Source organism: Solanum tuberosum, unplaced genomic scaffold (genome assembly GCF_000226075.1).
Source record: "Solanum tuberosum cultivar DM 1-3 516 R44 unplaced genomic scaffold, SolTub_3.0 scf00415, whole genome shotgun sequence".
NCBI classification, from domain to species: domain Eukaryota; kingdom Viridiplantae; phylum Streptophyta; class Magnoliopsida; order Solanales; family Solanaceae; genus Solanum; species Solanum tuberosum.
In genome coordinates, this window is record NW_006239349.1 from 24,645 (window position 1) to 49,480 (window position 24,836).

The following is a 24,836-nucleotide window of genomic DNA, read 5'->3' on the forward strand; positions in this document are numbered from 1 at the left end:
CTCACTTATTAAATAAGAGAAGATATAAATAAATTTTACGAGTTGAATTAAAGGTTTTTGGTTAGAATTGGTCGGATAAATGACCAGATATATCATTTTCCGTTTGAATAATCTTTGAGTAAAATAATAAAAGATAAGTGATTTTTGCTAATAAATAAAAATTGTAAATTTCATTCACATATTTTAAACAATTCAGTAATCGTTTAAGCACTTTCTTTTGCTATTGTTGGATTTTTTTCCCAAGTAAATACAGTCAAATTAAATTATGCAAATCCACTATTAAATAAACATTTATTTCCCACTGTAAGTTAAGTAAATCTATTCTATAGTATCTTTATTCAGTAAGTTCTATGACAAAATTAATTACATGCCTTAAGCTTTTAATTTTCCTTCCCTTTTTTTTTGGTGAGTTAATCCAGATAGAATTTACCTATAATTAACTTATTTTCCATGTTTTGACCAATTATAGAGATATCAATCACCTTGTCTACACTATATATATATCTCAATAGGGGTTGCAATGTTTTGTACAAATCAAATTAGAGTTTCCCTTCATAATTAATCACTAATACACTCTAATTAAGACATGGCTATGAGCAGAGCTTCATACACTTTGTTCTCCTTGGTGTTTGTGATTCTTCTCTCAATTGGTATATATATCTCTCTTATAATACACATGTTTGTTATTGATGCTTTATGCATCGAACTGTCCTTATTTTATTGTGATCTATGAATTTTAACTCGATTTTTTTTTATATGTTTTATAGGTTTGCAAAGTGTGGATGCTTTTGGACCAGCATGTAAGACTAATCAGGATTGTGTAGTTTACTGCAGTGTCCCCATTAGTAGAGGCACTGGAATATGCTTGGGTGGATATTGCACATGTGAAAAACAAGAATTTAGCAGCAATGCTAGGAAATTTTTACATGACTAGGAAGATCCATGAAAAAATCCTGTTTTTTGTTTGTTTTTTTACTTTGATCTATGATTTGAATAAAATATGACAAGGAATTCGATCTTTGTTATGATTGGAAGAATGAAAATCGATAAGAAATTAATGATTCATCAAAGTTAATTATACATCATCTTCTTAATTTTTTGTCATTCAATTATTTACAAGTGAAACGCATATTGGGTGCGAGTAAATATTTTTCTCTTAAGTGTGAGTTGAGTGCCCGCACGGTAAACTGAATTATTGATATTCCTATGTGAGATCTATCAATATTATAATAAAAGACATGCTGCATATGAATAATATATGGGAGCATAGATTTTTCTAAAATAGTATTTATATTTATATTAAGTTTAAATACTAAATAAAAAATCTATTAAAAAGAGTTCAAGTGAAGAAATAATTGTTTCACCCATGTTTGATTAGTCAAAGGATGTGTTAATTGGTAGGAAGACCTTCCCTGTGTTTAATTGATCAAAGCTTTGAAAAATATTTTCGCTAGAAAAAAAAAAAACTTCCTATAAAATAAGAAAAATAACTTCTCTAAAATGAAAATAGAAAAATTAAATCTTCATAAGTGGCACTCTAAATTTATTATTTCCTCCTCACCCCTCCGATGCCCCCTCCAATAAATTTGATAGATTACATATAAAAACTTTTTGAGATAACAAATTTTTGCTCTTACCAAACATTAAGGGGAAAAATTCACTAAATTTTAAAGAAAACAGAAAACAATTTCCTTTCTACCAAAGTCACCCTAAATAGTAACACCTCATAAAATGAGTGACACTGCTGATTAGATTAATGACTAGCAATTAATTTCAAAAACCACATATAGAAATTTTCACCAGGCTTTAATTAATTAAATAATACAATGGTGTTAAATCAGCTGAAACAAGTAATGATATTAGGAAACTGAAAGAAAAAGTGACCAAAGAATCAAAATTCATATTAGTGTAACCATCTTTTAATGACATTTATATTGCAATTTCTATCACAGAACAAAGGTGAAAATGGAAGCTTTCACACCTTAAAATCCTATTGAATTAGCAGAAACAAGACATAAACCCTATGCAATCCCCATAGCCTAAGGACTCTTCTCAATGCCAAACAGAACAACCTCTCAGGCTAGTAGTATTGCAAGAGATCAATCAACTTTACAATAGCCTGCTTAGCGATTTGATAAGCATTTTCAAATTGCGCCTAGTAGATTCATCGCCAGTGAATCCCAAAATGTCGGAGCTAATGCTCTGCACAATGTGACAAATTATGAATCACAAAGCATGAAAGTGATTGACATGTTAGAATGACTATTACCACGCGGGAAATTACCTCAACATTCTTCAAAGTGAAGACCAGTGTATATATGGACTTTCGTATCAGTTCAGTGTTCTCAGGAGTCATGACCGTGGAGTGCACTCTCCTGCAATTTGGTTCATAAAACACTGTAAAAGCAGATAATATGGTTTTTACATGCCTAAAGCAAACAGTAACAGAAGCAACCTCAAAGTAGATGCATAACTTGGGGATCACCTAGAAGAGTTACAATCTTTTGAACTCTGCTTTTGATGTCAATAAAAGGAACTCGCTGTTGTTCTCGAGGAAATTAGAAATGTTTAGCACTTTTCTTATCATGTGTACTCAACCAGGAAAGCATCCAAAGCTGTGTCCTAGTAGAGTATGGTCTATGACGTGGGTTCAATATGTGGCAATCCAAAATTCTTAATAATATACAAAAACATGCAATGTTTGTGAAGCAATGCAGTGGGTAGTGTAAGATCTACCTTTTCGTTGAACTTGCTATCTGCTTATTTGAACATTTTACATAATTGGTCTCACTCCAAATATGTAGCTCACAAGTGAGCAGCATGAGCAAAACTTAATTTGTATCACTCAGTTCTATTCTCAGCCAAAGTAACAAGTACCAAGTACATCTTACAAAGGTTTATAAAGGTCTAGGACTACTTCACCCTTGCTTTAAGATATTGGGGCAGATTCTTAGATACGTTCACATGTGGCAATCCTATAATACCTATTAAATAAACATATAAGATTGGTGGAGAGAGGTATGCAAGTGGAGAAAAGGAGAGACAAAGTGACAGAACAAGCATTTCAAATCCCAAAACTCTTCTTATAGATGGTCAGTAAATATATATTTATTGAGTTTTGCTGTAGAATTGCAAAAGGATCTTCAAAATGCTGGTTAAGCAGTTGAAAATAGGATTTCTCAAGAAAAGAAGCTACCATAAGTTACTGATTCACCTTATATCTTCAGATGTTAGTGCCAGACTCCGTGTTAAACTCTCAACTTCCTTCAGTAAGCCACTATCACGAACATCAGCTAGCATAGGTTGGACATCCTCAGCCATGGCTTTAATCTGAGGTGTCACTACATCAAAGGTACAATGTTCATACATGAGAATATACTAAATACCTGCAAGGAACACATAAATTGCTCAAACAGCATAATAGGATGAGTGCAACCATATGCCCGACATTCCGCTGTTTCAGATCTCCCCTCCCCCTCTATAAATGGTCCTAAAGCTTGATACTGATGAATGTGGTATAGAAATACTCACAGATTTACACTTATCACCTAACATCTGACAAACGAATAATAGTTGTGCACTTGCTTTCGACATATTACTTAGAATATGCACTACATGACACAGTAGTGTGCTGAATGAACATCAATAAGTCCAAACTGGGTTAGACTAGATTTTGTCAAGACGAGAGCATTTTTCTGTTAATAGAGATGGTTGCATGAAGTACATACTGTTAGTTTTTGACAGAATTCTCGAACAGATACACATACTAGAACTAATAATAGTCAAACAAACTTATAAAAACTAATCTCGTTTTATGAAGCACTTGTTTAATAGTTTCACTTTGTTCAAAACAAGATATTCTAACTCAATTCAGTTTTTCATGCGCATCTCAGAAATAATCCTTCATAAAAAGAATTGCAAAGCAATCAAGCAGATCTTGTCTGACAATCCATTTGCATTTCTCCTCTGCCCAGGTCAGATACTTGGGGTATAATATAATTTGGGCTTGCCCAAGCTAATGACCTCAGTAGTCAACCTCTGCACTTCCAGACACACATTACTTCACAAGCTCTTTCAACTTAGAGTTCTCCAAAATTAAGTGGTATCCAACTTACAAATTTCATCACAGTGAAACATTTACACCAATGCTCTTTATACAGATGCTGTCAAAGAGGATTGAAGTCCATAACATCGTAGTACAACCCATACATCACACGCTACACTTTTATAGGGTGTAGACGTGTAGCACATATTGCTTTGGTGGAAAGAACAAAGTTGAAATGTGTGATTTAACCTCAGCTTAAGATAGCGGCACTTTTAAAAATGTTCCCACACATGACACTTGGTCTTCAAAGCAAAAGTAATGAATTTATTATTATAAAGGATGTTATGAATTGTAAATTGAGAAGAGCAGAATTTCAACAAGTTAAATCATTCCATAACTATATTATAAGCTAAAAGTACAGAAGTTAAATTCAGTCTGTTTGTCAGATGTCCTTCTTTACTCCTTGAAATTAAACATCATCCATGCAAAGAGAAAAAAAATGGGAGATGAATAAATGTAAAGTGCATCAGACCTTTGTAAGCAGCGGCCGTGCCTCCTCAATAACATTTAGAGCTCTCTCAGCCAAAGCATAGGTGTTCGACAGACCAATTTCTTCTGCTTCACGACCAAGACGTGTGAATATTCCAACCAATGCATCTAGACTAACCCCTTGTTGTCCTTTTATCTTTTGCCTGTCGCAAATTATCAAACCCTCCTTAACACAATCCGGATCCAGGGGCCCTGCAGAAGGTACTGGGATTGGATCTTGAGGTGTGATATCAATCATGGTTTCCATGATAAGACCAGATTGGTTCACCTCAACTAATGAGTTTCGAGGAATAATTATCTTATCATCTTCAACCTATAAACACATAATCAATGCTTAAGATCAAGACATACACAAGCAACTATGGAACAACTACTTATTACTTCAAAAGAAGTATATATAAAACAGTAAATGTGTTCAGCAAATATACATGTTGCTCACCTCAACAACAGCTTCAACATTTCTCAAAGAAGGATTGACTCGAATCACATTGCCAATACTTACTCCTCTGATTCTAACAGGTGTGCCAGTGCAAATACCACAAGCCTGCTCAAACTCAAGCACAGCTAAATACTTCCTAAACCTAGACCGCAGCTGAAACCCTCTCAACCAGGCCAAGCTGAGTGCCAACAACACCGTACCCGAAACAATAAACAACCCAACCCCACCTTCCCAGATGCTCCTTTTTCCAAACCCAAAATCACTCAATGGACGCATAGTTCGCTTCCATATATTCCTGGGAACATCTAAAATAACAGAAAGCGGACCTTTCTGGTCGGAAGATGAACCTGGTTGTTGCTCTTGTTCTTGACTATGACCCGTATTTGCAGACATTGATTTCACACTAAAGGTTTGATTTTTAGGCCTGATTGGCGATTTTATACACAGAAAACGATCACCCAACACATTTCCTCTACTGGGTATGATGGGAAACACAGAAGAATTTGTTGATACATGGACTAAAGCATTTCCAGCCATCATCTGCTTTTCTTTTTGCCCCTTCTATCTGTTACCTTTCAGCACTTTTCTGGTTGTATAGACAAAAATTGAGCTGGAGATATTGAAAATAGAGATTGAAGATCAACAAAATGTTAGCATATTGGATGGTTCAAGCTGGAAGCAACCCTAGCGCAGATCAACGACTGACTGAATCTGTAGAACTATCATCACTGAGAGGAGAGCGGATAGAAAATGGGCTGGGCTGATAAAGTGAAAATAGGCTAACCAGATCTTGTAGGCCCATGTGAGACAGATTAGATGTTTTGGGCCTTTATAGCACAAGAAAATGGATAACTTACCAAAATCCTACTAGTTTATGAACTAATTACTTAGATATACCGTAGTTTGCAAAATTATGAATCTTATCGGATTTTTGGTGTGTTTAAATACATGTGTATCGATATAAATGTAGTCAAATTTGAGTGTAATTTGTTCTAGATACATTGTATTCAAGTGGATTTCACATGTATATGGATACATATACAACTCTTGTTCGCCTCCTCCTATCTCGTTCGGTACTCTCATATCTCACTTGCATATTTGGTATTCGAAATACATGTGAATCACACCAGGTACATCTAATGTGATTCACATATGTTTTAGATACATAGATAAATCTCATTTACCTCCCTTTTGTTCTCACTCGCTTCTCTCTCTCTCTATTTTAGTGTATTTGATAGAGAAAAAAACATGTATCTAAGTGTATTTAACTTGAAATCTGATATCAAATTATTAATTAGTCAAATAAAATATAATTATCTAAAACTACTAGAGAATTAGTAATTATGATAGGAATGTTTGTATAATTAAGTAGTTTTTCCTATGGAAAATGGGTCATTCGCATAAAATTTCACGAAGTATGCTATTTTGGTCTCGACATTTAGGTAATACCTATTAAATAAGTATCTAATATTAAACAGTTTTCAGGTGAAATAAATGAGAATAGAGAGATACTTTTTAGGGAAAATTGTATGAAATAGTAAACATTTAATTAATATTAAATGTTATAATCATAATTTTTATTTTATTTTTTGTAATTCGCATCAAACTTTTCATGTTTTTTGCTATCTGGCGGGACCCCCTCGAAAGGTATATTTTTATATAAGAATTCCCTTTATACAATTATGTGTTGTATAAAAATTAATCGTATATATATATATATTGCATTTGTTTGTACATAATTTGTTGTTTGTATATATGTCATAGTTATACATAACAAGACTTGTCTGTATAACCTATTTATGTATATATGTAGTAATTTAGTTTATATACAATTACTATGTTTTAGTTTGTATACATGTCAGTATACAGATTACCGAAATATACAAATCAATAGTTTCATAACAAACATAAAATTTGTTATGGAGCACAATTATGCAAACTATATCTATAGCATACAAATATGATTTTTATCTTTGCTATACCTAAAATTTGCTCTATTTTTTATCCGTCTACATAAAAGCAAATTAATTACTGACATATATCGACTTACAAGTTACACAACTATGTCCTCTAAATAATTATAGAAAATGCCGTCCAAACCACAAAAAAAATTATCAATACTATTTATACTGGGATCGTTTCGTTGGGAACAAGTTATCCCATAATTAATTATCCTGGGGTTAGCTATCCTGAGATAACTTATCCCACCATGTATATGAGATAATTTATCTCATCACTATGATATAAATGGTGGGATAAGTTATCCCAAACATAACAACCAAACAAGATACAAAAAATTTATCCTATCACTATTTTCTTATCTTATCACTATTTTTTTTTATCCCATCACTATTTATTTTTATCTCTCACACCAAAGTGCAAATAAAGAATTGTTTTTGGGTGAAAACGTAATTTAAGCATTCTAATTTCTAGTGGCTGGGCTTTTATAACTTCCGCCGTTGTTGCCTCCTTCAAACCCTAAACAAAAATCTGTGAACAAAGCAACCAGAGCTAGAAAAAACAGAGTTCACGGAGATATCTACTTGCGAAGAAAATGGCGAAGTCAATGAGATCAAAGAGGGAAAAGAGGCTGAGAGCTATAAGGAGGGATATAGTTGCTACAGAACCCACTGTTCTTAAGAAAGAAGCTGCTAAATTGGTTGCCCAAGAAGCTGCCCTTGCTGCACCTAAGCTTATTGTGAAGTCTCCCTTCAGCCGCACCACCATGGATACTTCTGCCTCTACTTCTAACGACGATACTAAAATGGGTATGCATGTTTTACTTTTATTTATTTTTCTCCTCGATTCTCTTTATACTTGATTTGGAATAAATATGATATCATATTTGCTAAAAGGCCAAAATTTTGTTGCTTTGGCTGATTCTAGTTTGGAATTAATTTTTTTATGGTTTCATTTTTTTCTTCTGCTGTTACCATTTATTTCCTGTGTATTTTTGGAGTATGATATGTTATTTATATTCATGCGTGTTTGTGGGGTGTGAGATGTTGATAGGAAGGAGTGGTATGCTGTGGGAAAGGTGGAAAACAGAAAATAATGAAAATTTATAGAAAAGGTGTAATACGTATCTTCTGTTTATGTTAGCGAATAATATACTTTGGAAGGATAAAATCCTTTTCAGAAGTGTGTCTTTGAAATAATTAAGCTTTTATATAATATTTGTTCGAGCTTCTGGATAAACAACTCATAGTATGAGTTAGTGTGTATTGAGTACGGCTATGATCTTGGAGATATCATGAATATGGCTATAGGAGATTCATATTTATGTGAAGGTATGTTGTAGCAGACCAGGATACTCAATGATAGTTTCAGTTAGATGCTTGGACATGCTTGCTAGCTTTTCTAGGATTATTGACTGAACAATCATATGAACTCGTTGTTTAGTTGCAGCACAATCATATGAATTCCTATTCTCATAATAAAAGATCATATCAACACTTGTGCTATTCTATGATAGAGAAAACTCTTAGAGAGCAAGGGTTTTAGAATAAGTACAAGCAATAATGTGAAGTTTAATGTTAGATTAGATGGGATTGCACTGCCTAAATGCGAACAATTCATATCTCTAGGGTTGATTTCCCAGGAGTATGGTATGATAGAGGAAGAATGTAACATATCGAGTCAAGATAAGATGGTTGAAATGAAGATGTGTTATCGGAGTGAGTAGCTGATTGGAGAATTTCTGCCACAGTGCTGTCAAATTCCTTAAACAGTTTTACTTTTAAGACCGCTTATGTGATATGAAAGTGAACCTTAGGTTCTTAAGGTCCTAAATTGTTGACATAAAAAGCCACATGCATAGTTGAGGAGTGCACGAGTTGGCCTAAGCACCGCCATTATAAAAAAATGTTTAAAAAATGAAGTAGCAGGAATAATGCATGCAAGCAATCTAACTAATTGGGATTGAGCCATTTTTGTCAACTTTTGAAAGCTGATATTATGATACATAAAATAACTCTTCCTCTTTCACTTTTTAGTTAGTGAATTGTGGCTAGTTCTTAAGATACTCCAGATGAGACCAATTTAAGAGATTGAGACTAATGGTTTAGCCGGTTTAACACTGATAATAGATTAACTGTCAGTTATCAGCATCAACCACTTTGTGTCAGTCTGTATATCCAGTGATTCCAGTAGTGATATGAAAGAAAAAGGAGTTATATGAATTATCTGAAGCATATTGCCACGAAAGGAAGATATCTCGTTACTAGAGTTCATTGAATGCATTAGTTTTACAAGTTTAGCTTGTACAACATCAGTGTGCACAATCAAGACATGTGGGGAACTCCATATCATGCCTTTTTCTTTTGGAACCGAGAAACAGCCCCCAACAATTAGCTTCCTAATATTATTAGTTCCTATTTATTTCTTGTGGAAAGATTAATACATGCGAGTAAGATTTAACTGCTCATTCTACTCCAGTGTTCTGTATCTGCTGTTGCTGCTGAAACTTGCGCACCTGTTTTTTAGCTTCCCCTCAATATGTTATCTTGTCATTGTCTTGATTTCCAGATGTGGAGATAGCCGATGGCAATCAAAGTTCAAAATCTCTAAAACCTCTTGGAAAGAAGATGAAAAAGAAGCTTAAAATAGCTAAGAAGAAGAATCATGGCAAGGGAAAGATCAGGAGGAAGAATGTTTGATTGCAGGCGGTTGCCATCTTGCTAAGCTGATAGATGTCTTGTTACTTACTGTTGACAAGTCCATCCCATATTCTCTCCTTAATTCATGATCTTACATTGTAGTAGTATCTTGGAACTTGAGCATGTGAGTGGATAATGCTCATACAAATTTTGTTTGTGTGCTGTCAAAATGAAGCCTCAAGTTCTTAAATTTGTTTACAAAATAGATCGTATTTTTCATTTGCCTTTTACAGTTTGTTGGAACATGCTAAACTTGCCATGAAATATGAAGATGTAGACTGTAATCCTTAGTTTTCTGATGTAGTTGACGTGGGTTTGTTTTTTGGCTTGACTGTTACACATGGTTCAATATTCACCTTTTCCAATTGTTAGGATGTGTATGTGTTTAAGCACTTTAACGATGTACAAGGATGCAACGGCCAAGTATGACATTATACCCTCAAACAGATAATATTCATATTTAACAATACCAAGTGGTCAAATTATCCATCACAGTGTACTGCAAGTGGTTCATCTGAATTACGTTCCCAAAATAATCTTATATCTATAAATATATCTTATTATATCAAGTCTCCTTAGGGTATTTATTGCCTTACGTTTTGACCTTGACCCTTAAGGCCTTAATGAACACTCTCCCCCACACCCAAGCCTGACAATTTCTTGTTTTATTTCTTCACTTCGCCACTATTGATGCAGGATATCTAATAAAACATTATAATATGAAAACACCAGGTAAACAAAGTGGGGTGGACCTAGCTTTAATACTATGATAAGAAGATGAATTTTGAATTTAACTCAATCTCAAAAGCTTAGCAAAAGTAGCGAAGATTGCCTGATATATTGAAAAAAAAAGACCAAATAACTCATCACCTATGGATGTAGGAACATCTGATATAACTCACTACCATTTACATTTCTACTTTCTGCTGGCATAATGTTTTCTAGTTTTGCCCTGAAATTTTGATGTTCATTCTAAAAAAATTGCATATGCAGTTGCAGAAAATTCATTCAAATTGCATTTCCCTCATAAGCTTACCAATAAAGATTTCTAGTACCTCTACGAACAGATTAAATATTCATGGCCTCTAAACACCAATAGTTCAAACTTAAATATGGGAAACAATTTCGAAAACAAGAATGTGACAGTAAATGGTGCAAAAACATACAGTGAAGATACACATGGTGCAACTACTAAGCTACCTAGCTTCAGAAGATGATCCCTTTGACATTGAAATCTGATGAATTTCACTCAAATGAAAAGTGTAGTCGTTGAACACAAGTTCACCACGGTAGGCAGCTAGCAGTTCAGGAACTTGTGCTTCATATTTAGTAATACACTTCCGTAAGAAGTCCTTTTCACTGATCATTAGAATTGAGGATAGTTTGCCAACTTTTGAAATAGCACCTCTTGACCACAAAACTTGCATGACAGAACACCTAGGAATAACCCTCTTCTTCAGGCTACGCAATAGAAAGGATGGTCGTTGTGACAAGTGTGATAGGCTCAAATGGAGTTTATTAACATAGAATGCCACAATTGCCCTGATATTATCCTCAGAATAAAACATGCAAGTTGGCTGCAATCTGAAAATATTAAGGATCTCACCATCTGAAAAGCCCATACTTCGGTAGTTTTCCAGCTTCCTTTCCATTTTGGAATCATTAAGTACAGACATTGCGGAAAAAGCTGCCCTAAATGCTGGAGAAGTAACATCAAACCCCAATTCCTTAAGTCTCAAGCCAACCTTATTCATCTTTTCGGGATTTATAGTCAAGATAATGGGAACTTTTGAAATAAACTCTGGAACTTGAGAATCAGGAATACCAAGTTGGTGCAATACCTGTAGAGTCTGCTTTAAACCACTTGAGATCTTATAATTAAAGATCTGTGGACTTCGTTTGATGGCAGCCATTGCTTGCATTTCACTACCCATGAACATCTTTAGGGAATCAAAGCATGGAGTCAGTTGTTTCTCTATGCTACTCATAAGTATGTTGGGGTTACCACAGATAATCTTATTGCGTTCATCTTCAGTAAAGCCAATTGATTGCAAGAACTTGAACTTGGGCTTTAGGGTTTTGTCCACCTTCGATACTAGTAATTTAGGGCGTAGTCTAATTAGTTTCTTCGTTTGGTTTGCAGAAAACCCATGGTTTTGGAAGAACTCAATAAAAGTTGAAACTTTCGAACATTGAGCAGTATCTAATTGGAGTGGTTCTGCATCACTAATGATGTTTTCTTTTGATAAACCATGTGACTTTCTGTGATACAAATTAATGAGTGTGCTCTCATCAGTTGGGATGTTGCTGCCACAGCTAGTTGACACAAACTGCACGAAAAGGCTGGTTGTCCTGATCTTTGTACACAAGTTTCTTTGACATTTATAGAGAGATTGAAGCATTTTAAAAGAAGGGAGCCCTGTGAAAGAGATGTGTCAATGCCAAGATCATGCCTCAAGGGACACAAATTATAAACCTGCTAAAGCAAACAAAAACTTGTTAGCTAAATAGCCTGTTTGCCAAAAAAGAGTGCCTATTAGTGAAAGAAGAGGACAATGAAATTCAACATTGGTGTAATTATATAAATCCTCCAAGTTCAGGAAAAGTCAACACTCCACAAAATTTTGTAATATTGCCAAGTAAACTCCTCAATCTCTAGACACATTAGAAGAACCATTATGACAATGGACCAGCCACGAGCAGTTTGAAATGCTCTGACTGTTTGAGTTAAAGAAAATATTTGAGTCTGGTGTGCTACCAAATAAAAATAGCTCAGTCCAGCATTTAGGTTTTCTTACTTTCAATCTCTATGTGAAATTAGTTTTTCAAACTCAAGATATCAAATCCAACTTGAACAAAAGACGACGAAGGATTAAATGATCTAGTGTCAAATGCCTATTCCAACCACTCCCCAAAAGATTCAGAACAGTATGACAAGACAGATTAATTAATTAAAAGTTAAAGCTGAAGCCAAAAAATGAGTTTCCTCTGGTTGTTTTTTTATTAAATTGCTGTATAATTGCAGATACTTCAGACTGTTATTGCTGGTCTACCAACAGGGAAAAATTGAATTCCTCTATCACTGGAAAGCTAAGGAAATGGTGGAAGATAATGCTTGAGTGAGCAGAAATAGTTATAAAGTTTCTGTTGGTAACTATGAAAAAGTGAGATGAGAGAACAATAGTCATAAGTATGAACAGAAAAAATAGTGCTATCTAAACAATGGGAAAGTCTAACTGTGAATGAAGCAATAATACGAAAGAGTAAAGCAAGAGACTATGCAGATGATGACTGTTGGTCACTCCATGACAGACCAAGAGAGCAAGAGGAAGAGGACCATGAACACTGTGACAGAGAGGAAAATATAATCCTCTGTTTCAATTAATTTGTCTTACTTCCCTTTAAGTATGTTTTAAAAAGAATACCACTTTCTATAATTAGTTCAGTAATTCTTTAATTTCCATATCCCAAACAACATTCAAAGGACATTTTGGTATATTATACACATCTTTAGTTTAGGCCCACAAGATTCAAATTGTGATGTTCAAACCTTGATGGACGGAGTTACCTGGTACTTGTGTTGGTGAGAGGTAACAATTACCCCAAGGAATTAGTCGTGGTGCACGCAAGTTGAACTAGACACTACGGTTATTTAGAAATAGTTTTAACTTTAATTTTTCTATTTTACCCTTAATAAGTTGATTTATAGTCATACAAAGTTAATGGCTTGTTTTAGATCACAAGTTTTCAAAAGTCTTACTTAAATTCTTAAACTTAGTGCTAGTCAAATGCCGGACCTACTAAATATAGAAAGTGGCATTCTTTTTTAGACAAACTAAAAAGGAAAGTGAGACACATAAATTGAAACATAATAAGTACTTGATTTATCACTATTATAAAAATATAGCTATCCGAGTTTGAAAAGGACTTGACCAGCCTTCTAGTTGAGACACTAGGTAAGGTCAACAACATGGACATCCAATCTTGAGATCCAAGTCATAGTCAAATCCAAACTCAACACTAGTTGAGCATCAATGAGGACATTTTCTGCTTATAGTCATGCTTTTTTTCATACGATGTATTCCTTATTTGTGGTTTTAGGGTGAGAAATTCACCTTTTACCATTTTACCTTTTGGCACTTACTATTTACTATTTGGTGCCTCTTCATATTTTTATTGATGAATTACATGACATCTTAAGCCCCCACTTTTTAGTACAGACCTAAAGCTCATTTGGTTTGTCTAGCTTAATTATATTTAGAGGTATGAACAAACTCATTGATAAAGCCCAAGATCTTCAAGTCCCTACCTCTCCCTCGTTCTCTTTTTAGAGTAGATTCTCCGCTGATAACTCCTGTGGTGCTCGTATATGGTATTCTTTCTTCTTCTTTTTTTCAAATAAGTGGTGTTCATATATGATATTCTAGTCAACCACAACATCTAGTCTTTCCCCTTCTATTTCCAATCAATTATGTACTTATAGATCACATTTATCAATTCAATACACTTAGAAGATCTATCCTCAAAATGCATTCACCTCACAACTTCAGGCATAACTTCCTTGTGCTTTTGTTTTTCAAAACATTGCTGCAAACTTAAGTCCCCAATCAAGATCATTTTCACACGTTCTGAACCAAAGAAGAAAACATAAAAGGGGGAGTGTTAGTCTACTGCATGCTTCCTCAGAATAATAAACATTATTTCCATTGTAATTCTTCTTTCTACTATAATCCCACTCATAACAATAATCTCCACCTTAGAAGTGTTGTAGCTCTTCTCTGAGATGAACTCACTGATTGTAGGATTTAACTCAAGTCAATAACACACTTGATGGATGGTGGTGAACCATCATAATATCAAAAGTGAGCGGTTGATAATTAGTTCACTAGCTGAGCTAAGTCCTCTGGTAGGAAAGTGGTTGTAATCTATACAACTTCTAGCATGCCGCCTCAATCGAATAAGGACCTTATTTTCTCTAGCCTTCCACCCAAAATGCTAGTCAGATTCTTAAAACTTTCAAGTCTCAAATCTATCACCCAAAAAAGTAATATGCTTACCTAACTTCTCACTCGCAGTGACAACAATATACTACGCAACAAACATCTTTGTTGAGCTTATTATCCAACTATAATATGCATTACTTCTATGCGAACAACAGGAATCTTTCTAAAGCACTATAGTTTAGACCCCTTCTGAAGACTTAAAAATCATAATGTCGTAAAGCAATATTTCGTATTACTACTAGCATACAAGTATAAGTTAAACATTAAAATTAGTTCCATTTTCCTACACCAACTACATTCCACGTGACTCATTAGATGATCTGAAAACATCTTCTCCTAGAATATTAGTTCCAAACATTTGTGTTGCCCCTCTTCTAGGTTCTTGAGAATCATATTACCACTTCCCAAATAGGCTGAGCAGTGCAACACATCTCCAATTCACCTACTTCAAAATCATTCCCTGCTCATTTCATTCGAGATCATTCAGCATTGATGAGAAAAATGAACCTAGGACCTAACTCAACCCAAAGAATAGCTCACTGAAATGCCCATTGTCCAAAATCATATAACAATTCATACCTTCAACCAATGTAAGATTCTAACAAAGAGTTTGTGTTGTACACTTCAAAAAGAATCTAGGTTGAAAATATTTATTTTTTTCGAAAAAGTGTGAAACTTTATAGTATAAGTAGGCTCTCGGTTACCCTTCTTTCCTATTCTTTTGTTTAATTTGTAAGAAAAAATTAATGAACTAAAGTATAGGCTATGCGATTTCTTTTTCGTCAGAATTACCAGAAGCCCCAAATCACAAAAAGGAACAAAAACTAGAAATAGAAAGTAATTGGTTGTAAGTGGGTGTACAAGATTAAACATAAGGCAGATGGCACTATAGAAAGGTACAAAGCAAGGCTTGTTGTAAAGGGATATACTCAGCACTATGGTATAGATTATACAGAAACTTTTTCTCCTGTTATTAAGATGACAACTGTAAGGGCTCTAATTGCTGTTGCTGTGAAGAGACATTGGAACATCTACCAGCTTGATGTAAATAATGCTTTCAAAAGGGACCGAAGAACAGTAAAGGGGCTGCTCAGGTAAAGGAATTCGGATTAAATGAACAAATAAAAGAAAGGAACAAAGAAAACCCAGTTAAATTATCAGATTCAAATTCAAGAACCAGATAAGCACCAAATTATAGCACAATTTTCCTGCTGTTTCATCAATTATATGAATCAATGTACACAAACTTGAACAGTGAATCATTAACAATTTTAACAAAAGGAAAAATACATCAATAATAGGAGGAGTCAAGATTACATACCTGCAATACGAACAGCTCCAGTGAGAATGTCGAAGCAGTGAACACGCACAATGCCTATTTTAGGAACAAGATCAAATATTCGAATTTATCATTCAGGTCCCTTTGAATTTTAGAAAATGCTATTATGACTCAAAGTTCAGATAAATGGCAAAGTGCATCTCCTCCTCCAACTATCCCACCAATTTGATCCATTTTTCTTTTATCTTCTTTCCATTTTATATGATAGTGCATTAGTGCTTTACGTATAAAATATAAGAGAATAATTTTAATACGTATAATAATAGTGATAGTAGGAAAAAAAAAATCTTGAAACTAAGACAAATTTTACAGAGTGGGTTAGACCAATTATGTTATATGAGATAAAGTGTTGATTCGTATAGGACTCTTATATTTAGATAATGAAGATTACGGAAAGAAAGATGTCGAGATTGATGTGTGGGCTTACTAGCGAAATATGATTAAAATTAGGATATCCAATGAAAGTGACATAAATGAGTTTGAGATTGTTCTAGTACATGGAGAGGAGATGCACGAATGTCTCGGTGCGAAAGTGTGAGAGGGTATCTAATGTCTATAGATGGTTTCAAGAGAGGTGGATGTACGTCCAAAAAGTACTAAAGAATTGTGATTAGACAAAATATGAGAATACTCCAGCTTACTAAGGGCCCGTTCGGATTGGCTTAAAAAAATTAGTTTTTAAATCAAAAATAAAAAGTCAAACTGAAATGATTTTTAAGTCAAAAAATAAAAAGTTGGGGGAGACCTACTTTTGGTTTTTGACTTATTTTAAGTCATTCTTGACCTTGCCAAACATTTCTCAACTAATTTTAAGTCGCTGTTTACTTATTTTAAGTGATTTTTTATATTTGTCAAACACTTCCATAAGTCAAAAACTGACTTAAAAATAGATTTATCAACTTTTAAACCAATTCAAACACCTCTAAAAATGTGACCTTAGATATAAGGCTATTTTAGGACACAAATAATGGCAAAAGACTAATAGATAGTTGTTGAATGTTGTTTTAGTTGTTTTTTTTCATACTAATAATTGTAACATTATTCTTGTAATTTTTGTCCTCCTATTTCTTTATGTTGCTCTATTAGTAATTGTATCATACACCGTGAGATATCCCAAAATGAATAGAGTACCGCATTAGTTGGGATATGTGGATTAAAATTTTGGGCAATTTATAAAATTTGATACTCCCTCCGTTTCACAAAGAATGACCTCCTTTTCTTTTTAGTCAGTTTTAAAAAGAATGACCTCTTTCCTTTTTTGGTAACATTTTACTTTTTACTTTTCACGTGGCATATTTAAGACCATAAGATTAAGGGCAATTTTGTACATTTGACATAACTTTAATTTAGGACCACAAGATTCAAAAGTCTTATTTATTTACTTAAACTCCGTGCCAAGTCAAACCAGGTCATTCTTTGTGAAACGGAGGGAGTATATTATTTTAAAAAATGACATGGTACTTATACTTTTTAATAACATGTTTCTTTGTTTGATCATTCAAAAATGATATTATTTGTCTTTTAGAAACAATCTCCCTATCTCCACGAGCTAGCAGTAAGGTATGCGTACACTTTTTTCTTTAAACTCTACTTAATGGGATTTTACGAAATATGTTGTTATTGTTGTCTTTGTTTGATCAATAACTTGAGATAAAGTGCACAAATATTTGACTTGAAATCGTCATTTAAGTTACACATATAGGGCATAAATAATTACAAATTTATCTATTTCAAAACAATTTCACACATGTTGTGCCTAAAGTTCTACATGATTAAAGTTCAGTTTTTTAAAAAATAAAATAAAAAATCTTTAGTCTTATTTGCTGCAACTCTAGGCAAAATTAAACTTCAACCATATGAAAAGGCGTATTTAGGGAGGTTATCATACTCGCGTGAACTGTTTCACATCTTCGTAACAGTACACACGTCTTCTCGAAAATTTTAAATTCACCTTTGATCATATGTTATTTCAAATATCACGTGTTTTTAATTGCTTCGTAACAAGTAGATACATATTTTTTTTAATAATTGAATACAAGTTAAATATTGTTAAAGCAAAATACAAGTTAAATAGCAGTATACATATGAAAAACCCATTGAAATTTCATGATAACTTGTTTAAACATAACTAAACTCATATGTATGATAAAATAAAGGGAAAAGGGTAAAAAAATGTCCTTAAACTATGTGAAAGGAACAAAAATGCACTCCGTTTATAGTTTGGCTCAAAAATACTCTTGCCATCAATATGGCTAAAAAAATGCCCTTGTAGTTAATACTTTAGTCCAAAAATGCCTCTATAGTTACAAAATGGGTTAAAAATGCCCTTTTCTGAATAAATATATTATTTTTTTCTTTTTAAACACATCTTCTTCCTAATTAAAATATTATTAAAGAACAATGTTCTTGTTTTCTTTCTTCTAAAATCACTTTAACAAATAAAAATGTAGGAAATATTTTTTTTCTTCTTAATCTCATTTAATCAATTAAAATAGAATAGCTTCATGTACCATTTCAACAAATAATATATGTAACACACACACACACACACACATATATATATATATAAGATCATAGTATATCCATCATAATTTATATTTATATAACGATAAAAAATAATGATAATAAAAGAAGAAATTATTTCATTTTTTTTGAATTGAAGTAAGATAAATATTTGTTAATTTTAAAAAAAAATATTATTAGAAAAAGAATGTGTTAAAAAGAAAATAATAATATATTTATTTGGAAAATGAGCATTTTTGACTCATTAAATAACAAGAAGGGAATGTTTGAACCAAAATATTGACAGTAAGTGCATTTTTGGAGCAAACTACAAACGAAAAATATTTTTGTTCTTTTCACATAGTTTAAGAGCATTTTTGAACCAAAGTATTGATTGTAAAGATATTTTTGAGCCAAACTATAAACGTAGGACATATTTGTTGCTTTCACATAGTCTAAGGACATTTTTGACCCTTTACTAAAAATTGAAAGTGAAACCTACCAAAATACTAAAAAAAAAAAAGAGTTTAGAATCAATAAAAATCCAAATAAACTCTGCCATTTATATGACTACAGGCCCATTAAGAGGTTTCCCATCAGGCCCATATCTAAACCCAGCCCATCAAAATAACTCCAACCCTACACCCTTTCTTATATATGCGTCTCACTTCTCATTTACCCTCCTTTCATCGTCGTCCCCAAAACCCTAGCCGCAGTCACTTCCATAGGTGCTTAGCAGCCAATTCATTCTCGAAGCCATGGTAATTTCTCTCTCAAAATGTGTAACCTATACGCTTCTACTTTCACTATTTCTGGTATTTTACAGTTCGCTGATGTGTTTTTTTCCTTCTGGTTGATAGGCGGAAGTTGAAGCTGATGTTGCTACCGGACAGCCAAGGAAGAGAACGTTCAAGAAGTTCAGCTACAGAGGAGTAGATCTGGATTCTCTTCTTGACATGTCTACTGACGAGCTTGTTAAGCTTTTCCCTGCGCGTCCTCGCAGAAGGTATTTAACTCTTTTTGCAAATGTATGCTGTTAAATTGCTATTGATTTGCTTTGTATGAACATGTATTAGTGTAGAATTTTAAGACCCTGAGCTTCTTCAACGTAAATCTGTGCACGAGCTTAAGTAAACATTTTCATTGGTGCTGTGTAATTGAAGAACTTGTAACGAGGGAGTTATAATTAGGGCAAAAAACAGATATTACAATGGACCAAAAGTGAATGATTGTCCTGTTCAATAAATTTGATGTAAATTTGAACACTGATGTTGTTAATTTCTGAAGCAAGTCATTCGTTCTATATTATAAATATATATTTAAATCCCCTTCGAATATGCAGTCAAAGAATAGACATTTTTACCCTCCAAATAGTTTTACTGTGAAACAAAGGGATATTAAAACCTTAAGTATCTGAACTCAAAGGCAGTATGGATATGGTGATTGTACATAATTTTTTCTATGTATAAGCTCGTATTTTAGTATGCAGTTAATTTTCTTTTCCTTGCAAAAAGACTCATCTTGAATTTTTATTGTGTTAGGTTCCAGAGGGGTTTGAAGAGGAAGCCTATGGCTTTGATCAAGAAGCTCCGCAAGGCGGTAAGATAAATAATGTTACCTTTTAGCTTCTCTTTAAAAATATCAGCTCTTTTATAGTAAAGAATTACTTGAAATAGTTATACTAGGGACTGTGTTGACCTCGATGCTGATGTTTATTTTGAATGATGATATGCCTTTGCTTTTAATGGCCTCAGTAGCATCCAATCCCACCTTGTATTTTGTGTATTAAGTTGGAGAAAACTCTATTAGTGTAACTGCAATGCCATATTGAATTTAGATCACGAGTCAAAAGACAGCTGAACTGTGAAACTGCACCTAGTACCTCTTAATGCTTTTTCTCAAAGTTGATGTTTGCAACCACTTATTGAGCCTGGACAATCTAGGTTACTTGCATCTTTGTTGATTATCTATGATGACCTTATTGGCTTTTCCAGTTGCCGAATTGTATAATATTTCATCTTCCAGAGTTTTGCCTGTTTGTCTAAGTCATATTACACAGTTTGAAATTTTTGTTTGATATACAAAAAGGAACAATATTAGTGTAATGAATCTTTTAATGGTGTTTTTGTTTTCTTAGTCTTAACATATTGATAGTATGTTTTTTTGGGTTCTTAGTCTTAACATATTGATAGCAACTTAGAGATGTTTAGAATTAGGCGCCTAAGGCCGAGCGCTTCCCTCGTTAATCAAGAGGTGGCGTGGTATTCCACAGAGTGAGGTTTTTATTTGTGGCGCACTATGTGCGTAGGCGCACAACAATGTTTTGGGGTTTCCATGACCATTTTGGGTGCCTCAACTTGCTTCCAAAGTGGTGGGATTGCCCTATATTTTCATTCCTCAGTTGTTTTGTCTTTCATCTTCCACTAGAATTTCAACTTGTAGTTTTGTTACATTCTTTTGCTGAATTTATGTGAGGCAGTACTGTTTTCATTTCTTGTACATATTAGTCAATGTTAACGAGTTTATTGTGACTGGGAAATTTTACTTCACAATAGTCTTTTGGGGAAGGAGGAAAGGCCTTCTGATGTTCAAATCCTATCATCAGTACGCCGTTTTCCTCATGCAATCACCTCTCCCTACAGAAATAAACAGGATTTAATGCTTGCATCCAGTGTTTCATGGTTTGCAAGTTTGGCTTCGCTGTAACATTGTAATCATTACTATATGTTTTACAGTACTAATTGTTGTATTATGTCCATGTCTTTCCATTGATGCATTTTTTTCATATTCATACAGAAACGTGAGGCCCCACCTGGTGAGAAGCCAGAGGTTGTGAGAACACATTTGAGGAACATGATCATTGTTCCTGAGATGATTGGAAGTGTTATTGGAATCTACAATGGAAAAACTTTCAATCAAATTGAGGTCAAGCCTGAGATGATTAGTCACTACTTAGCTGAGTTCTCCATCTCATACAAGCCTGTTAAGCACGGTAGGCCCGGTATTGGTGCTACTCACTCTTCAAGGTTCATTCCATTGAAGTGATTCAGCCAGAGCTTGTCTTCATGTTTTCTAGTAATACTAGTACTTTTGTTTTACTGCAATTTTGATGAGAACAGTGGATACTGAATGGTTCTTTGTTTGAGACTAGTAATTTGCTGATACATTGCAACATTTCAATTATTGTGCTTTATCTAGATTTTTGTTCCATTTTGCTTTTTCTGAAGTGTTACTCTGAATATTGAAGTCTGTTTCAAAAACTACATACATCCTGTGCTGTTATCTAAAATCAGTTCAAAGTAAAATTAGTCACTTTATCCTTGTCACAAGTATAACATGTGTAAAAGGAAAGTCTTTGTATTTTTTGATATGTACTTTTGGTAGTTCAATATATTTGGTTTAGAGGGTAAATGATATATCAATCTGCATATATTAAAATGTCAGCACTCCTGGTTTATTCTATTTGGTGGTGTGGTGTCATTGTTTTGCATGATTCAAGCTGTCTATCTTTGATATTATTACTCTCTGGCTCTCTATGTAATAATTCACGCTTTGTACTGCAAATCAATCAAACATGTAGTGAAATTAGAAAATTCAATTAGCTGGTGCTGTGTCTATAACATGTTCTTGGGCTCTTTGAGCTTCAAAAGTAAAACCAATTTCCCCTCCCGGAGCTCCCATCAGTACAAAGAAAGTGTTAAACAGAAAACAAAGCTCAATCATTGTTAAAAATAAAATGTAGACTCAATCATAGATTCATCTCACTCAGATATCCTTCTTGAAGGCGACTCCAGTTGATGGGAGCCATTTGTCCCCCTGTATCAACTGTGTCACTGAAAACTTGCTAGCTTCTTTACTGGTAATATTCAACTTCAATCCCTTCCAGTTGACTCTATTTTTTGTGACAGCCCCAGCGCCAAAGTTTCTATATTCAGCATAGTAAATAGTATCTGGTGCTGTTGTACCCACCCAAGGTAACCACCCTTTAGGATCAATAAAGCTATTTATTGTCGTATACATGAAAACAGTCGTGGAATAGTTCTTCCATGGCCTACCCAAGAAGGTACTTACTCCAGTAAGGTTAGCTGAGGGCCAAACAGTGCAATTATGAATAGAAATGCCTGTGTTCTGATTAGGGTCAATTTTGCCTTGAGCTGTGATGGTGTTCTGTTGGCCAGGCATAGGTTTCTTGGGCAGTATGTTGCAGTTCTGGAAAACAACTGCTGAGTTACCAAATATGAAGTCTACTGTGCCATAGATATTGCATTCTCTGTAGAATTGGCGATTGGAGTGTGCGTAGAGTGTGTCTTGGTACGCGTCAAATTTGCAGCGGTAAAAAACAGAGAGATCAGCAGTTGACAGTAGAGCCACTGCTTGATGCTTGGCTGCACCTGCTGTGTTGCGGAACCCCATGTCACGAGCGATAAATCCCTTGCCAAACACAGCTGCGTAGGAAGAAAAATGGAAAACACAAATAAGAATTTGCTTCACCAATTTGATTCATCTATTATTTGTCTACCTATCTCTCTTAATTTCTCCTACAACCAATATCTCATATCTCCGTCAATGCTAAGTCAAACTATGTAAGATAAATTGAAAAGTAAAGAGAGTTTATGTGTGTTTCATGTAAAATAAGACTTACCAAAAGTTGCAGTTTCGAAAGTGGGAGTGCCATCTACAAAGTTAAGAGAGCCAGAAACAATAGTTGCATCCATGCCATCACCAATCATCATAACATTCCATTTATTCTTCTCAACCCTAACATTCTCAACATAAACACCCTTCTTCACATATATCACAAACCTCTTATCACTCTTCTCAGGCACAACATCAAGAGCCTCAAAAATATTGGTAAAATGCCCAGTCCCATCATTAGCCACCACAACATCCACATTCAAAACTTCTCCTTTTGAAGATTGAAGCAATTTCCTATCTTTTGAACTCATCCACCTTGGAAAATCTCCATCAAAATCCATCAAAAGACGACGTCTTCTTCCAATTCCACCTAAGGAATTGACTGAGTCCATTGAATTCTGAACTGATTCATCAATGTTATCAATAATAGCCAAGCTATTACTCGTATACTCCCCCGAATTCTTAAGGTTATGTTTAGCAATACTAGTTATATTTCCAAAACCATCAATACATGTTTGTTGGTAAGTTCCAGCTGCACTCAACGTTGTCTTGAGGTCAGTAAAAGCCTCGAGCAACGACTTGTTTGGTATAGAAAGTGAGTCATTCAGACTATCCAAAGCAAGTGATAGAAGATCATGACAACTTTCTAAGGCCTTAATAGTCATAGGATCGGAAATGTTCTTCAATTCTGTCGAATTGAAGAACTCATCCGATGCTCTTGACAATTCATCCACAGAAACTTGTACTGATAATTTGTAAATATCTTCAACTTTAAGGTTGTTTGATGTGGCTAGAGGACCAAGGCTGTTGTAACATGATTGAGGGTACAATGTTATGTCACAAACAGCCTTAATAGCTGCTGAAAAAGAATTTGTTTGAGTGTTTGATTTTTCATTGTTTTTGCTAGTTGTTATTCCAACAATAGCAGCTACAACACAACCAACAAATACTATAGAGGAAATTGCAATAATAGTGATCCTCTTGATTGATTTTTTTCTAGCAGCTACACTTTCTTGATTATTTACATCAAGATAATCCATCTTTTTTACAAGTACTTTTTGTTTTGTTTTTCTTTGTTGGGAATAGGAAAGGAAGGTGTTTATATAGGATTAGTTATTGTGATTTACGTGCAAGGCATAACAATTAGGGAATTAAGGTTATATATGGAGAAGAGGCTATTAAAACAATGGTGCTAGTCATTTTTTTTTTTTGGTTATGGACCAGTTCAGTTCTATGAATGTTTAGGGGGTGGGGGGTTTGTAATAATATGACTATAAAACCAACAAGGGTTGTGGTGGCTTCATTCATAATCAGAGTCTCGAGTTCGAATCCCCCTAAGTACAGGGTCGTTTTAATTAGGGAGTGCTTCACCCTAAATGTGAAACTTTCTAGCACGAATTCAGATTTAGTCAGACTCTAATGTGAATACTGAATTGGGTGGGAAATCAAAAAATGAAATAAAATAGGACTATAAAGAAAGCAAGGAGACTATTTGCTGGGGGAGGGATGAAGGGAGGGGGTGTTTAACTGAAAATGGCTTTAAAAAATGCGAAGCGAAAGACTTAGCGCATTTTTGACTAAGCTTATAAGCTGATCAAATTAATTTATATGTATTTTTTGATTTATCTACGAGTTTCATAACATCAAAAGTGCTTATACAACAATT

At 34.1% G+C, this 24,836-nt stretch overlaps 5 protein-coding genes across 5 annotated transcripts; 2 read left to right on the forward strand and 3 right to left on the reverse strand.

The window, feature by feature from the left end:
• Window positions 1-1,880: 1,880 nt before the first annotated feature.
• Window positions 1,881-5,779, reverse strand: LOC102589297 (protein TRIGALACTOSYLDIACYLGLYCEROL 2, chloroplastic). Its single transcript, XM_006363095.2, has 5 exons — window positions 5,034-5,779; window positions 4,578-4,907; window positions 3,215-3,330; window positions 2,285-2,375; window positions 1,881-2,202 (listed from the first exon to the last, which is right to left on the reverse strand). Exons 1-5 carry the CDS (start codon window positions 5,571-5,573, stop codon window positions 2,110-2,112), a joined length of 1,170 nt encoding a protein of 389 aa, XP_006363157.1. The 5' UTR covers window positions 5,574-5,779; the 3' UTR covers window positions 1,881-2,109.
• Window positions 5,780-7,497: 1,718 nt separating this feature from the next.
• LOC102589628 (uncharacterized) lies at window positions 7,498-10,005 on the forward strand. The gene is made up of 2 exons (XM_006363096.2): window positions 7,498-7,801; window positions 9,561-10,005. The coding sequence occupies exons 1-2, from the start codon at window positions 7,588-7,590 to the stop codon at window positions 9,689-9,691; spliced, it is 345 nt and encodes a 114-aa protein (XP_006363158.1). The 5' UTR covers window positions 7,498-7,587; the 3' UTR covers window positions 9,692-10,005.
• Window positions 10,006-10,723: 718 nt separating this feature from the next.
• On the reverse strand, window positions 10,724-16,175 carry LOC102589966 (uncharacterized). Its single transcript, XM_006363097.2, has 2 exons — window positions 16,016-16,175; window positions 10,724-12,167 (listed from the first exon to the last, which is right to left on the reverse strand). The coding sequence occupies exon 2, from the start codon at window positions 12,091-12,093 to the stop codon at window positions 10,888-10,890; it is 1,206 nt and encodes a 401-aa protein (XP_006363159.1). The 5' UTR covers window positions 12,094-12,167; window positions 16,016-16,175; the 3' UTR covers window positions 10,724-10,887.
• A 3,062-nt stretch (window positions 16,176-19,237) lies between these two features.
• Window positions 19,238-21,745, forward strand: LOC102590282 (40S ribosomal protein S15-like). The gene is given in 4 exon segments (NM_001288044.1): window positions 19,238-19,296; window positions 19,396-19,541; window positions 20,077-20,134; window positions 21,332-21,745. Coding segments are annotated over 4 exon segments (456 nt in total). The 5' UTR covers window positions 19,238-19,293; the 3' UTR covers window positions 21,581-21,745.
• Window positions 21,746-22,137: 392 nt separating this feature from the next.
• On the reverse strand, window positions 22,138-24,210 carry LOC102606045 (probable pectinesterase/pectinesterase inhibitor 46). The gene is made up of 2 exons (XM_006363143.2): window positions 23,178-24,210; window positions 22,138-22,980 (listed from the first exon to the last, which is right to left on the reverse strand). The coding sequence occupies exons 1-2, from the start codon at window positions 24,208-24,210 to the stop codon at window positions 22,301-22,303; spliced, it is 1,713 nt and encodes a 570-aa protein (XP_006363205.1). The 3' UTR covers window positions 22,138-22,300.
• Window positions 24,211-24,836: the final 626 nt, after the last annotated feature.

Bases quoted from the DNA above. Each gene is read 5' to 3' on its own strand.
- LOC102589297 (XM_006363095.2), bottom strand. From the start codon at position 5,573: ATGATGGCTGGAAATGCTTTAGTCCATGTATCAACAAATTCTTCTGTG. The intron at 4,908-5,033 runs GTGAGCAACATG...ATGTGTTTATAG, and splicing joins ATGTTGAAGCTGTTGTTGAG to GTTGAAGATGATAAGATAAT. The intron at 3,331-4,577 runs GTCTGATGCACT...GTGACACCTCAG, and splicing joins CACGGCCGCTGCTTACAAAG to ATTAAAGCCATGGCTGAGGA.
- LOC102589628 (XM_006363096.2), top strand. From the start codon at position 7,588: ATGGCGAAGTCAATGAGATCAAAGAGGGAAAAGAGGCTGAGAGCTATA. The intron at 7,802-9,560 runs GTATGCATGTTT...CTTGATTTCCAG, and splicing joins TAACGACGATACTAAAATGG to ATGTGGAGATAGCCGATGGC.
- LOC102589966 (XM_006363097.2), bottom strand. From the start codon at position 12,093: ATGCTTCAATCTCTCTATAAATGTCAAAGAAACTTGTGTACAAAGATC.
- LOC102606045 (XM_006363143.2), bottom strand. From the start codon at position 24,210: ATGGATTATCTTGATGTAAATAATCAAGAAAGTGTAGCTGCTAGAAAA. The intron at 22,981-23,177 runs GTAAGTCTTATT...CTTCCTACGCAG, and splicing joins TTTCGAAACTGCAACTTTTG to CTGTGTTTGGCAAGGGATTT.